At 39.1% G+C, this 16331-nt stretch overlaps 1 protein-coding gene across 1 annotated transcript in view; it reads left to right on the top strand.

Moving 5' to 3' along the window:
• MINPP1 (multiple inositol-polyphosphate phosphatase 1) overlaps positions 1–16331 on the top strand; it is a 47508-nt gene that overhangs the window by 4458 nt on the left and 26719 nt on the right. Inside the window, exons 2-3 of the mRNA XM_082720952.1 lie at positions 2391–2588; positions 7901–7998. Of these exons, the coding sequence (XP_082577078.1) occupies positions 2391–2588; positions 7901–7998 (296 nt within the window). The remainder of the gene's footprint in view (positions 1–2390; positions 2589–7900; positions 7999–16331) is intronic.

The following is a 16331-nucleotide window of genomic DNA, read 5'->3' as shown; positions in this document are numbered from 1 at the left end:
AGCTTTGTTTCTGAAAACTATTTGGGTTTTTTTCGTTACCGATTCTTTTCTTTTCTTTCTTTCTTTTTTTAATTACATTGGTTCTGGACCCACATCCCATATTAGGAAGCGACTCTCAAGCTCTCTTGACTGCTGTGCTTTTTTCCCTCTGTTTTGATCTTGTATATACTGTAGACTTACCCTCCCTGTCGCTGTGGTTCAGGGTCATTGTCAGTACTTGTCTGATTTATCCCATTACTTTTGCGGAACTGGAGAGATCATCTCGTGGGGCCCTGGTATTCCCTGGTATTCCACAGGTGAAGAAGCTGAGCCCAAGAATGCCTTGTTCATTGTCCTTGGTTCATCTGAGGACCAGAGTCAGGCCTGGAATCCGTGCCAGCCCTCCCCAAAAAAGTTTAGTTGTCACAGATACTAATAATAACCGATACTTAAGGCCTGCTTTATGGCTTTGTGCCAGGCATGCCTGGCATTTATTTCACTAATCCTTACAAAAGCCCTCTATTTTCCCTCTACCTAACAGATGAGGGAATTGAGCCACAGAAACACTAGTCTGCCTGTTTTTGCATGCCTAGGTATGGACCCAGGAAATCTGATTTGGAGCTTGGTCTCTTAACCCGTATACACTATAGTCCATTCGTCCTGTAACTAGGAGTAAGGATGAAAGCATATAACATGTTTGTGCTGGAGGGATGAGCAAGGGTTAGTATTTTGTTGGCCAGTTTTTAGGTCAGAGATGACATGAGACTGTTTAGCTTTAAACCCAAGTGAAAAATAAATTAGACTAGTTTGTCATTTTTCCAGTAGCATTTTCTTTTAACACAGTTCAGCCATCTCCAAGAAGTCATTCTTCTGATGGTGTGTTATGTTGCTGCTATGTGGGTAGTTGTCTTGGCTGACTTGTTTACTCAGTTGTTGAATTGTGCTTTTTAGTGATTAATATAGTAGAAATTCCCCCCACAAATCTGTTAAATTCAGTAAACATGCAAAGCAGAATATATTTCGCTCTGGCACAGTGTATATAGTGTATACCGAAAAGGGGCTACTGGCCCTCCTGGAATGAAGTCTTAGAGATTGAACCCCTTGCCTAGCTACTTCATTATGATCTCTGTAGTGTGTGTGTGTGTGTGTGTGTGTGTGTGTATATATATATATATATATATATATATATATATGGAGAAGGAGAGAGAGTAAGTTGCCTGTTGTGTACATCTGGGTTTTCAGGGGAGTCCACTGAATTAGATTTTGTATTATAGCAATAGGACAATACCTTTGTTTCTGTTTAAAGAACAGCAGGAATGAGTTAATAGCAAGGACAAAGAATCCAGATCCACTTGGGAAGTTGTATTTTGAGGCCACAGAAAAATAGGACAAAGGTCACTTATTTTCCAAGTCAGGATGTTTTACCAACTATAATCCAGTTGGCAGTGACATCGGGTAGAATTATCCATTTCAGGAGATCCTGAATTAAACATGCAACGTACACATAAATATGTTTTTTCAGACTCACATCCAGAGCAAAACGGTATGACTGATTTGATTTTCTCATTTTGTGGAGAGTAGTGGTATTCTTTGTGTTCTTTTCATAGTAAATTATTGGAGAAATGATGATTGAAATCGATGTGCTTTGAATTATGACAAAAAACAGGCACCCCCCCCCAGTAGTTGAGGCATGATTGCAGATGCTTTTATAACACATATTTGCTGCCAAATTGGGAAAATAATGGAACTTAGGGATTCTAAACGGAAAACATCTGGGAGTTTTAGTTATAAAATAAACCAAAAGCACCAAGCACGATGAAATACAGAGGACCTGAAAGGATGTTTTGTGCTGTTGTCAGTAGTTTTTGTCCAAAGCACTCTTTTGTGAAGTAACACGGTGTTGGGAAAGTTCATACAGAAAATACACTATGTAGGCTTTGGCTTAGAGGAGAAAAACAGATTTGATCTGCTGAATTAGTCTCTCAACATTGTAGTTAGGAACATTGCTAGTTTTCAGTTTGCTTTCTCCAAGTTTTCTGTGCCTGACAGAAGTAGTACTTACAAACGCATTTCTGCACTTATTAGGCTTTTCCTGTCTGATTATTTTTGTTTTCTTTCAGAAAATATTTATTTCAGCCACCTTTTTTTTTTTCACCGTATAGTAATGCAGTAACATTTTATCTCTGATTCCCTGTTTCTTTAGTCTTTTCTAGGATATACTTTCTTGAATTACCGCCATTACAAATGGGGAATAATTTTGCCCTGTCTCTCTTGATCGTTGTGCGCTAAAGACATGCCAATAAATAAACAGGTTTTTAGTGTTTTTTCACACTTGAAACAAAATTTTTAGTAATTTGAGATTATCATTTATGTTGGTATATGTATAAACAAAATTTTTTTTTCTGTTTCAGACATGGAGTGTGGACCTCCAAGAATTAATGATAAATTAATGAGATTCTTTGATCATTGTGAGAAGTTTTTAACTGAAGTGGAAAAGAATACTACAGCTCTTTATCATGTAGAAGCCTTCAAAACTGGACCAGAAATGCAGAACATTTTAAAAAAGGTTGCAGCTACTTTGCAGGTGCCAGTTAGCAATTTAAATGCAGGTAATGTGCCCATTATCTTTCATTTGAACTCTGAAATAATTTTAAATGGTTCTCAAACTCCGAAAATGAAAAAATATGGAAGCATAACATAATTCCTTTTAAAGGCCCACGATTGATTTTACATTAAGAAAATAATACACTCTTGTCAAGAAAATGGTACATATCATGTTTACTGTTTTGAGATTCATATACTTCTTTGAGCTTTATGTAAATGAATGTACACAATTTTTGCTATATCCTGGAATTTTGGGGGGACAGAGGTATATAAAGCTTTGACTTAAGCATTATTTATATAAATTACATTTTAAAAAATTATTTCCTTGAAATGATAAAAGTGGAAAATTATATAAAATTCTTTAGCTGTTGAAGCTGTTCAGAAGTGTGTATGTGTTTATGTTTTGAGGAGGGATATTAGAAAGTAAAAAAGGCAAAGTAGTGTGGCATTTTCTTTGAGGCCTTTAAGCCTAAAGATGCTAAAAAGAATGCACATTTGTGTCTGTCAAAAGGTGTTGCAGTAGATAGTCTGCCTGTTGCAATTTGTCATGCAGCCTTGTACACCGAGGGGTGCAGGGGGGCACTGTTAATAATTATGCTGGAGAAAGCAATGTCTACAATAGCCAAACTATGGAAAGAACCTAGATGTCCATCAACAGATGAATGGATAAAGAAGACGTGGTGTATATATATAATGGAATACTATGCAGCCATCTAAAGAAATGAAATCTTGGGGTGCCTGGGTGGCTCAGTGGGTTAAGCCTCTGCCTTCGGCTCAGGTCATGATCTCAGAGTCCTGGGATCGAGCCCCGCATCAGTCTCTGCTCAGCGGGGAGCCTGCTCCCCCCCCCCCCCCCGCCTGCCTCTCTGTTTACTTGTGATCGCTGTCAAATAAAATAAATAAAATATTTTTAAAAAATGAAATCTTGCCATTTGCAAGGACGTGGATGGAACTAGAGAGTATTATGCTGGCGAAGTAAGTCAATCAGAGAAAGACAGTTATATGATCTCTCTGATATGAGGAATTTGAGAGGCGGCAGGGGATTGTGGGGGGCAGGGAAGGGAAAAATGAAACAAGGTGGGATCAGGAGGGAGACAAACTGTAAGAGACTCTTAATCTCACAAAACAAACTGAGGGTTGTTGAGGGGAGGGAGGGCAGGGAGAGGGTGGTTGGGTTATGGACATTGGGAGGTTATGTGCTATGGTGAGTGCTGTGAAATGTGTAAGACTGATGAGTCACAGACCTGTACCCTTGGGGCAAATAATACATTATATGTTAATAAAAATAAATTTAAAAAATTATGTTGGGGAAGTAGGTGGAAAGCCAGGGGACATGTGCACCTGCCAATAGGAAACAAAGAAAAAATAATGGGATTTTTCTCTGATTTCTAAGAATTCATAATTCATATAGCAAATGTCGACAGCATACAAAGATTGGGGATTTCTTATATTGTGAATAAACTTCCAAAAGGCTAGAAGTTGGGAAAATAATAGACTAGAATCACGGAGCCTGAATGCTTTATAAGCATCAAAAAAATGAAGATGCCTGTACTAGCATTTAAAATTGAATTTTTTTCTTTCCCCAAAGTGGCTAAATATTGTGGTCACCTCCAGAGCTTTAAAATTTATTTATTTTAGGGGCACCTGGCTAGCTCAATTGATAGGATATGTGACTCTTGATCTCAGTGCTATGAGTCCACGTTGGATGTGGAGATTATGTAAAAATAAAAATTTAAAAAATGATTTTAGAGGCAAGTAATTTAAGCCTATAGATGATAATAAAGGCTGATACAATGAATGAATGTCGATATACCCACAACTCAGTTTTATCAAATTTCAGCATGCTGCAGTTAGTTTCTTTAGGGAATTGAAGTCCATCAGTCCCTCTCTGGAAGTTTATTTCTCTTCTTTTCTTCCCAGCGGTAGTCATCATGAATTGAGCATTTAAATCACCCCATGCCAGTTTTTATGTTTCTGTACATAAATGGTACTTTTTTTGCAGGTTTTAAAACTTACATGAATGGTATTGAACTATGATTTCAGTCTGAAATTTGATTTTAATTCAACTTATTTTCTATTCTTAAAATTACTTTAAAAGATTTTATTTATTTATTTATTTGAGAGAGACCGAGACAAAGAGAGACAGCGCATGAGCAGGAGGAAGGGCAGAGGGAGCAGCGCAGTCCCTGTGGAGTGGGGAGCTCAGCATCGGGCTCGATCCTAGGACCCTGAGATCATGACCTGAGCCGAAGGCAGACGCTTAACCAGCTGAGCCACCCAGGCGTCCCTCAACTTTTTATTCTTTATTTAATGTGTGTGTGTGATTTTAGTCTTACATTTTAACTTTATGTACTGAATTCGTTTATGTAACTATACCAGTATCTAGCTATGCCTTCGGTTAGTAGGGGGTTAGACTGTTGGAGATTTTTTAAAAAATAGTTTTTAGTCTCAGATTATTTGTGTTTTACTGATGATGTGACTGAGAGCAACTTCTTTTTGGAGGCAACATTAGCATAGTGGTTAAAACCATGGGTTCTGGAATTGGACTGTTGTATTGGAATTTTGACTCTGTTTTACTGTCAACTCACTCTGTGGTCTTTACAAGTTCATTATTAGCTCTAGACCATAGTTTCTTTTTCTGTAAGGTGGGTATAGGAACTGTACCTTTCCTTTAGGATTATTCAAGGATTATGTGAAATTAATTAATGCGGAGCAATAGTACAGTGCCTAGCAGAGTAATGGCTCAAAACTACTGTAGCTATTTAAATCCTTTTGTTTTTAACATACAGGGGTGATAACATATGTATTTACTGTAACTCCTTTTTACTTAGCAGTGTATCTGTCTTATGTAGATCTCTCTCGTTTTTTCAAATTCTGTGTGATTTCATAGGATATATGATTCAGATTCTAGGTCAATGATAGTTAAAAACTTATTTAACCCATCAGATTTTACTGGTGAAGGGGACTGGACCTAATACAGTGCACTTTTTTTTGTAGGAAATCATTTTCCTATTGAGATTTTTCTTAGTTTTTCACCCTTTCAAATGATGCTGCAGTAAACATTTTTATAATCTGGTTTTTGCCCTAGAGAATTTATAAAGTGAATAACTGGAGGTGGAATTGTTGGGTTTAGGACAATGAATATTTTATTTTTATTTTATTTTTTTTTAAGATTTTTATTTATTTATTTGACAGACAGAGATCACAAGTAGGCAGAGAGGCAGGCAGAGAGAAAGAGAGGAGGAAGCAGGCTCCCTGCTGAGCAGAGAGCCCGATGCGGGGCTCGATCCCAGGACCCTGAGATCATGACCCGAGCCGAAGGCAGAGGCTTATCCCACTGAGCCACCCAGGCGCCCAGGACAATGAATATTTTACACCTTGACACATACTTCCAGATTGCTCTCTGAAAGTGTAGAAATTATGTCAACAATATATGAGATCTCCCCCTTATCCAACAGTAGCTGTTGTTAATCGTTTTGATTTTTGCCAGTTTGATTAATGAAAAATGGTATCTGGCTTTAATTTGTATTTCTTTGATCACTTGTGAAGATGAGCATGTCTTCCTGGGTCTGCTAGCTACTTGCATTCCTTCTGGGGTTTGCCTCTTCCTTATCTTGTCCATTTCTATCAGATTATTTTTGTTTTTCTTGTTCTTAGAGACCCTTTATGTGTTACAGATTTATTAATTATATATCCTTTAATTTTGCTTGACTAAAGGATAAATCCTTTGCCTATTATATGTTCTCTATGTATGTATGAACCTGTATGTAACAGGTTCTCTTCACTTATTGCTCACTTTTTAAGTTTATGGTGCCTTTGACTGAACCCTTTTTGTCTGTTACATAGCCATGTCTCTGTCTTTCCATCGTGGCTGTTCGATGTTGTATTTTGCCTAAGAATACTCTCTTACCCCAAGATTACTATATTTTCCTATGCCTTCCTTTATTTTACTTTAGTTTTTAATGTTTAAATCTCCGATCTATCTGAAATACCTTTGAGGTTCCAAAAGACCGGCCAGGAAGTCAGCATGGTCTTTGTAACACCTCGTGAAGAATTCACACCTATTTTGCAGGTGGGATGATTGAGACTGAGAGACTGGAACCCCTTGCTCAGGATGATTAGTGGCAGAGTTAGGTCTCATAGCCTGTTGTTTTCTCAAGTGTTTTTTTGGTGAAATTTTTCCGATAACTTTCTTCCAGTTAAAGAACAGACCATTAGGATCGACTTTCATAGTCTCAGAACTAGAACTTTGTAAGACAGGTTCTTTTCATCAAACATCGATGGCCCTTAGAAGTTACTACATTATATTAGGTATTAGGATTATTAACCCTTTTGTCTATTCAATCAAAGTTTGTAAATGCCTTTTGCGTGTGTTCTCAATTAGATATTCTTTTTGTACTATATACTGCCTTAGGGGAAGTTCTTTAAACTCAAACCTGGTTCCTTGGGAACGAGGAGAGACACTGAAGTTAAAAAGCAAAGCGCAGGGCAGCCCCACAGTGGCTCCCGTTCGCTATGTAGCATCGAGCAGCGGCCCCGTGCCTGTGACCAGACAGCACAGCCACCTCTTATAGCCAGGGACTTGGTGCCCCACCCTTCCCTTCAAAACCCAGGGCTATTTAACGGTCATATAATCTGTTCATTCTCAGTGTAAAAATCCAGGTAACTTAACCTGACATCTGCCACCTCACTGAGCAACGAAAACTGAAAGACGGGTGCCATTAGCATGCTCTCTCTCTCCCGTGTGCGACTTTCCCCTCTTCGACTCTTTCCTTCTTGACCCTTGGTTTTCCCTCCCTCCTGACCTCCCATTTACTCTGCCCTCTCTCCACCTTTTGCAGTCCTCGTCCATTTTTGCATCATCCTCTCTGTACTCCTGCCTCACAGAACGTTAAGCGTTGTGTCCTTAAGAGTGCGGTTCAGCAGAGGTAGTTTGTTATTCCTCATTTTCAAGATGGGTTAAACTCTGTTGGATTTGGTAGGCAAACATGCTCTTAACAAACACATTACTTTAAAACCAGAAAAAATGGTAACTTGTAGATACCAGGTAAATGTTTTAGTTTCATTGGACTGAAATTTCTACCTCCTCGTGGTTTCTTCCTGACAGTTCTAGTTCTGCCTGTTTGGGTGGTACAGAGTGGGTCTTCATTCTTCGATAATCTGATAATCAGGAAAAGGCCGAATCATCTTTTTCTCTATGCTGAACCTACCCAGGTCCTTGTACTGTGCCGCATGTGGCATTCTGTAGCTATTTAGCCTCTGGAAGATTATGGAGAAGAGTGACTCACAGATTCTACCTTTCTTTTTTTCCCCCCAGATTTAATTCAGGTAGCTTTTTTTACCTGTTCATTTGACCTGGCAATTAAAGGTGTTAAATCTCCTTGGTGTGATGTTTTTGACATAGATGATGCAAAGGTAAGTATTATTTTTGCGGTTTCTTTGCTATTTATTTATTTATTTATTTATTTATTTATTGCATTATTTTTGTTGTTGTTGTTACTTGAAACAGCTTTTCAAAAAATAAGTGGAACAGGGAGCATGAACTGTCTTTGACAGACTTACAATTTTCCTTACTTAGGGAATGAATTGTTCAAATGGGGTCTACATGCTTACAGTTTGGATTCAGAAAACTTTGGAAAACATTCTTCCGTGGTGATTTGATTTCCAGATCCACCCAATTAAAACCCTATTTTAGGGCGCCTGGGTGGCTCAGTGGGTTAAGCTTCTGCCTTCGACTCAGGTCATGATCTCAGGGTCCTGGGATCGAGTTCCGCATCGGGCTCTCTGCTCAGCAGGGAGCCTGCTTCCTCCTCTCTCTCTCTCTCTGCCTGCCTCTCTGCCTACTTGTGATCTCTCTCTGTCAAATAAATAAATAAAATCTTTAAAAAATAAGTAAATAAAATAAAACCCTATTTTACCCTTCATGAGATTTTATTGCTAGCAGGGATTGTAGAGCTGTTAAAATCCAAATTCTTTTTAAAGGAAGCCAGAGCTCAGAGAGGATGAATGGTTTTTCAAATACCTAACTTTTCTTTTTTAATAGTTTTTGTGATAAATTGAGCTCCATGTTCCACCCGGTAATGGCAATAAGCCCTCCACAGTTTCTCTCTGCCTGCTTTGTATGTTCTTTCTTCCCTCTTACTCATACTGCTTCTTTCAGACTCTAGATAGAGAAGGCCAGACAGGCCTCAGCTGACTCTAAGTGAGGCAAATTCTGGTCATTTCTGGGATGTTGGGAGCCAGGAGGTAGGGTAGGAGAGTGTTAATTGTTTTTGTGAGCATTGAGGATGTCAGCATTGGATAGGATTCTGGTGTCTGTGTGGATCGTTCAGGCATGTGGACTTGTGAAACTTCAGTCACCTCTCGCATACATATAAAATGTTCAGTATGCCCAGGGAAAATCAATTATTAAGTTTAAAACTTAACATCAGGTTTTGAAAAGAAGTGTACTGTTTGCCAGATACTAGCAGGTTTTTAAGCCAAGAAAGAGCTAATGTACATTTGAGGATAAACAAGTGCTTTATTTTGTTACTCAAAGACCAGAGTGACCACAACAGATTAAAGGTGGTTTTACGTGTTACCAGGCTCACATGGGACTGGGGCTTACCATGTGATTGGAAGCAGAGGAGAGGACCCTCAGTGAATGACTCCTCTCAGACACTGAGCACCAGTGGTAATGGGTGTGATCTGTTTTCCTCTCTGTCTGCTTTCCTCCTCTAACTGTCCAGAACTCATCTCTTAGAAATTTCCTGACCATAAAATTAATAATTATGCCAGTATTAGTATAAACTGAAATTTAGGGTCACCATTCACATGGGTCAAAATACTGCCCTCCCTTTTTTCCTTCCCTACCCAATTTGCTCGAGGGAAAAAAGTTGATAAACAGAAATAACTGAATACTGTATAAATGTTTGGTGGGCATTGGCCCAGGGAAATTTACCTTTTAACAGAAGAGCAATTTCATTTGCCCTGGTTACTGCCCATGGTGGGATGTTTGGCACGTGCTCACCAGGCCCTGCTCTCTGCGCGGTTCCTTTTGTGAGAGCAGTATCCCTGGGGTCTCTTCCATGTACTGGCCGCTTCGGGTTTAAGTGCCAGCTGCTTTTCCATGCCGCGGACGCACACCTCCCATCGCAGCCAGCCACTACCTGTCCTGTTTGTCCTTGCAACACCTGCCACTCTCCCTTCCTTTTCCTTATTTGGATCCTTCTCCTTGGAAACATTTTGCTCTTGCTTTTTGTGCATCTGTCTCTTCGGGAGGTAATTTAACGCATTCCAAAACCCTGGAAATCATGATCTACTTCCTTTGCCTTGATTCCCACATGTGTTAGAAGATGGAACTATAGGGTTATGCAGGTACACCCCCTGAAGTTCTAGGATTCTGGACTACTCGACTTTCTCTTTCTCTCTCTTTCCCCTCCCCTTTTTTAGTGTTATCCTTTTGTCTCTTTATTATTGCCTGTGAAGAGTTTTTTTTTTCCTGCAACTTATTTTGAAAATTTTCAACTGACAGAAATCTTAAGAATGATAACAGTAAACACTCACATTTGTGAGTTGTTTACTTTTCTTTGCCACGTTTGTTTTTCGTCACAGATAGGAGTTTCCTGTTGCTGCCATCATGAATTACCACAGACTTAGTGGCCTAAAACAATACAGATTTATTATCTTACAGTTCTGGAAGTCAGGCATTCAGAATGAATCTTACAGTGCTAAAATCAAGATGCAAGTAGTGTGTTCTTTGTGGAGCACACAAGAGGAAAATCTCCTTGCCTTTTCCAGTCTCTAGAAGCCCCCTGCATTTTTTTATTTAAAAAAAAAAACAAACCTCTGCTTCTATGGTTATATCTCCTACTCTGTCCTTCCTAACTACTCCTTATAGGGATCTTTGTGATTACATTGGCACATGTACGTAGCCCAGAATAATTTTCTCATTTTAAGATCCTTCATCACACCTGCAAATTCCCTTTTATCATGAAAAAGAATACAGTCTTAGGTTCTAGGGATTAGGATGTGGACATCTTTGGGGAGCATTTATTCTGTCTGCCACATATATATGATCTTTTTTCTTTGCAGACTTCAAAGCACTTCTTGAAATACTTGAGTATGTATCTAAAAAACAAGAACATTCTGCTACATAAACAAAGTATAATTGTTTTATGTATATATGTAATAGTGCAGTATTCTCTAGTACATACAATATTGAACTTTTCACATTTGTCTTAATAAAGGTCTATATTTAGACTTTTTCCCCCCCTTAAACTCAGGGTCTAATGAAGGGTCACTCATTGCATTGACTTGTCATGTCTTTTTAGTTTTCTTTAGAGAAGTACTGCAGCCTTTTGTCTTTTGGACATTGGCATTTTGCAGGCGTCTGGGCTTTTTTTTTTTTTTTTTTTTTTTTTTGACAGAATGTGTTTGTGTCCCATTTCCAACTTTTGATTAGGTAACGTAGACTAAGGTTTAAACGTTTTTGACAAGAATACTGTGTAAGTGATGTGTCTGCACTGAGGAATGCGTATCTTTTTGTCACATTATTGATTACGACATGTCTGATCATTTGGTTAAAGTGATTCCTGGCAGACTTCTCCATTGCAGAGGTGCTTTTTTAACCTTTGTAAATAACTTCTTTATTTAATTGGCCATGATCTGAAGATTTGAAATACATGTTTATTAAGTTAATTGAATAACAGTTTCCTTTTTATATATTAAAGAGCAAGTAAGTTTCTTCATTTAAAAATATCAAGTTCTCTTTTGATTTGTTTCCTGTGATTATTTTCTTTTTTAATGATTGGATAGAAAATAACTTCTGTCTCTGCTTAGAACTTTCCACTGTGAAATAGGTTTATATACTGAAGTATTTAGAGATGAAATAACTTTACTTTAGATTTAAATTTACTTTAGAATAATCCATTGGTGGGGTGCCTGGGTGGCTCAGTCGTTAAGCGTCTGACTTTGGCTCAGGTCATGATTCCAGCATCCTGGGATCAAGCCCCATATCTAGCTCCCTGCTCAGCAGGGAGACTTCTTCTCCCTCTCCAGCTCCCCTGGGCTTGTGTACCCTCTCTCACCTCTCTCGCTGTCATAAATAAATAAAATCTTTTAAAAAAAAAAAAGAATAATCCAGTAGATGATGGTGGGAGATAACTAAAACAGGATTAGCCAAATGATGATTGTTACTGAAATTGGATGATGGATACACAGGGGTTCATTATATTACAGTTCCCTATTTTTCACATTTGAAATTGTTTATTAAAATATTTTTGAAGGGGCGTCTGGGTGGCTCAGTGGGTTAAAGCCTCTGCCTTCAGCTCAGGTCACGATCCCAGGGTCCAGGGATCAAGCCCCACATTGGGCTTTCTGCTCAGCAGGGATCCTGCTTCCCTTCCTTTCTCTCTCTTCCTGCCTCTCTGCCTACTTGTGATCTGTATCTGTCAATTAAATAAATAAAATCTTAAAAAAAAAATTTTTTTAAATTAAAAGTGAGTAGACATTTATTAAATTCTGAGAATCACAGAGATTATTGGATATCCAGAACCTTGTGAAGTGCTGGACCATGGGTGCCTTCATAAAGCAGATCTTGTTTGGGTGCCTGCTCTCTGCTAGGCACATGGTTGGAATGGAAGATTCTAACATAACATAGGCATTGTCCCCTTTAAGGAGTGAAAGACACAAAGCATTGGAAGGCAATAGGATGGCTGTAATTAGGTATAGGGATACATAAAGGAGAAAGTTGGTGTAATGGCAGTCGATCTTTATAGAAGAAATGACGCATGAACTAGGTACTTTTTTTTAATCTTGTTTTTATTGTTTTTATGCTAAGATTTTATTCTAGTGGCGAGAGAGAGTGAGCTGTGGAGGAGGGGCAGAGAGAGAAGCAAACTCCCTGCTGAGCAGGTAGCCCTGGGCGGGAGGGGTGGGGGGTGCTTCCCAGGACCTTGAGATCGTGAACTGAGGTGAAGGCAGGTGCTTCACTGACTGAGCCACCCAGATGCCTCTATTCAGCATTATTAAAGATTTACCTATGATGATGCTATAGTTCACTTATTTTCATTGCTAGATGGTATTCCATTATATGAATTAATCACTTTTACCTACCCCCCCCCCAAGTCCATTGTCTTATTGGTAGACGTTGGGGCTATTAAGAACATTATCGTGTAGGTCCGTTGGGGTGTATGCAGACATATTTCTGAAGGTCTGGGTCTGTGGTAGAATTGCTGGATCACAGGTTATGTAGAACTTCAAATTTACTAGATAATAATGCCAAACTGTTTTTGATGTCCCAGCTTATGTTTCTGTCTTCTTTTCATATCTTTTTTTTTTAATGCTTTTGACTTTATTCTTTTAAATCTTTGGAATTCGTGTTAGTACGTTCATTTACTCAGCAGTTTTCATTCGGCTGACTGTTTCAGGTATATAGCAGTTTTCTTTTTCTTTTGTGTGTTTGTATAGATGCTGTGCTGGTTCCCCTTTTTAATTGTTACTCATCTTTGCAGCAAGTTCAGCTTTTCTTCCTCCCTAGCCGGCCAGTGTGGATGAACAGCTATTCAGAAAGGAGTAGTGTTCCTTCCGCTTCAGAGTTGCTTTCCTCTGAGATCCTCTGCAGGTGCTTCCTGCTGACCTTGACCACCAGTCTGTCTCCTGGGAGCAGTATTACAGACTGTGCAGGGAGGCTCCCCTCAGGCTTCATTCTGTGGCCTCCTGGTTTCATGCTAAGAGGTGTTGATTGTGCTCCTCCTAGTGTTCCCTGTGCTTTTGAGGATCTGTCTCTCTGGTTTTGTGAGATGTTTTGATTTTCAGTGCACTTGGGAGCCCTCCCTTGTTTATGACTGTGGTCAGGGGGATAAAGGTCTCCTGATATCTATGACGAAGGCATTTGCATTTCTGTTTTTCATGCATTTTCTTTAGGGTGATTTTGAGAGAACAGAGAAGTATATCCTTATTCCATCATATTAAAACCCAAGGTTTTTTTATTTTCCAGTGAAGAACACTTGCAATTCTTTGTCATAAAATGTGATGTGTGTTTGGAGTAGTCTCATAGTTACTGATATAGTTTTCGAATGTTGGTGTGTTGGTAGGGTGAGGTCTGGAACAGACGGCTAAGAAAGAATTCTTGAGACATCTTTGGTGCAAAAAGGTGGTTTTATTAAAGCACGGGTCCATGGGCAGAAAAAGCTGCTGCCCCGTGATTGTGAGAAGCAACTGATTGTATACTTTGGGCTTGGGGGAAGTAAAGATGAGGGAGGCTTTGGAAGGATTTTCACATGCTGAAGAGGACTCAGGAGAAACTGGAGGCCTTGCTGTTGTCAAACCGAGGTGATTGTTCCCTCTAGCAAGGAATTAACTTGCTAGAGGGGAGCTTCCTAGAGGAATGTTAATACTCTGCCCTATCCCGAGTATTTGTCAGTGGGCTGCAGGTTATAAGGACATTTAATTTTGTTTCCCACATCAGTTATCATTACCAATTAAGGAAATTCATTTCTTGCTTACTGAAGCCTTCTATTTATTGTTTTTAAAATCAGGGATGTGTTGAATTTTTGTCACCCAGGAAGATGATTGTGGTTTTTATTTATTTATTTTTTAATCTCCCAACATAGTAAACGGTTGGTACATTTTCTAGTATTGAATCATCCTTGCATTCCTTCTTTCTTAAGATAAATTCTCTTACAGACTGCTTTTTCTCCTAGTTAGAGCTCACATTTCTTGTTTCTTCATGTATTTCTAGCAATTTTTTATTTACTGGACATTGTGAATATTACATTGTTGAATGCCTACATTTTGTTGCCTTCCTTTATAGAGTTCTGAATTTTATTTTATTTTGCTGTTAGGTTACTTGTGGGTCACCTTGATCCCTTTGATGGTTTATTTCTGAGTTTCATGCTCTGGATCTGACCTACAAAACTCAGAAACAAATCTTTATTTGTAAACATACCTTTACTGTTAAGTGTGACCCTTCTGGGGTCTATGTTGGATGTCCAGGTGTCTAGTGAAATTCTCCTATTTAGGCTGCTTGGAACTTGAATATCTCCCAGCCTTGTGATAGCTCTGGAATTCAGCTTATAATTCTCACAACACTGAGCAACAGAGTCAAGAGGACCCCCAGATTTCTGGAGCGGTTTTTTGTGTAGCTTCTTCCTTTCTGATACTCTGTCCTGCTAATTCCAGCCCCTTAAGACTGCGTTCTGACTCCTCTCCTCAGCAGGACTGCATGATTCTGCCTGACATCCCTTCCCCTCACTACCCCTCCAATCTCCGCAGGCCACAGTTTCAAAGTGCCTCCAGGCAGAAACCTGGGCGTTTGTAGGGTTTGCTTTGTTTTTCTCCTCTCCGTGATCACAGTTCAGTGCTTAATACTCAATGACTGAAAACATTCGTTTTACATATTTTGTCCTGTTTTCTACTTGTGTATGTCCAGCGGGCATGCCTGGTGTTACTCCATCATGACAGATGATACCTTCTTTCAGTAGACTGCTGTATTTTTTTTGGCAATTTCATTAAATTGTTTAAATGAATTAAGCATTCATTAAATTGTGTTTGTAGTGAGGTTGTTTATGGCCATGGCTCTCATCTGTGAGTGGTACTGCTGGCCCGGCCCTATTCCTTTTCCTGGCTGGGGGGTTAGAACATAAGGCGGGGATTTCTTTGTACACCAGTGACTAAGAGCCATAGTTGAGAGCACAGGAATTGCAATGCAGCGGGCTGAAGTTTTCCTGGCCCTTTTCTCTGTGCTTTCTTTGTTCAGTTTTGGGTACAGGCTTCCATTGTGCTCCTAAAATGAGTTGAGAAGCTTTCTGACATAAGAAAAATGTTAAGGTTTGAAGTCGGCAGTCAAGAAAGTATTCTTGTGACGTCTTTGGTGCAAAAAGGTGATGTTATTAAAGCACGGGGACAGGACCTGTGGGCAAAAAGAGCTGTACTGGGGTCATGAGGAGTGGCCTATTACATACTTTCAAGTTGGAAGGGAGTTAGGGATGACGTGAATCTCTAAGAAATTTTGGAAGCAAGGTTTCCAAGACCTCGAGGGGGCTAGCTGTTGTTGCGAAAAGGTCATTTATTACCGTCTAATAAAACCTGAGTCACGAGACCCTTCAGATGTGTATCGGTCGGCACTATGCTTGGGGGTGGGTGATTGCCAACATGTATCTTGGGGGGTTTCGAGATAAAGAAAATTTCCGAAGGAATTTTTATGTTAAAGTAGACTTACAAGATCCTGGAGGTCAGGTTAATATTGCCTGTTGCTCTCAGCAAAGTGTCAACATCCAGGCAGCTGAGTCTCTAGAGGAAGGTCACTCTGCCTGTTTCAAGGACTTGTCTGTGGGCTCTAAGTAGTGAGGAAATTTAATCATTTTTTTCTGCCTGTGTTTCCCACATCACTTCCCATCCTTTCCTGTACCCTGGAATAACTTAATTATTAGGAACTAACTCTTCTTGAAGGTTTGGTAGAACTCCTACTTTAAACCAAATATGCCTGGTCTCTTTCAGATAGACTTTTATCTCTAGTTATTTTGTATAGTCAGATTTTTCTGTGTCAATTTGGCTAATATATATTTTCCTAGAAAAACTGCTTATTCCATTTACATTTTCTGATCTTTTTGAGATAACATTTCAATAGCATGCATATGTGATTTTTAAAAAATCTTCAGGCATATCTCCTTTTTCATTTCTGATACTGTTTTATTTCTTGGATTTGGCAGAACTTTAATTCTTTTAATTTTAATTCTTTCATTTAAAAATATTTTACTTTGTCCCTT

Source organism: Mustela nivalis (genome assembly GCF_964662115.1).
Source record: "Mustela nivalis genome assembly, chromosome: 2".
Classification (NCBI taxonomy): domain Eukaryota; kingdom Metazoa; phylum Chordata; class Mammalia; order Carnivora; family Mustelidae; genus Mustela; species Mustela nivalis.
This window is presented reverse-complemented; position numbering and strand designations above follow the sequence as displayed.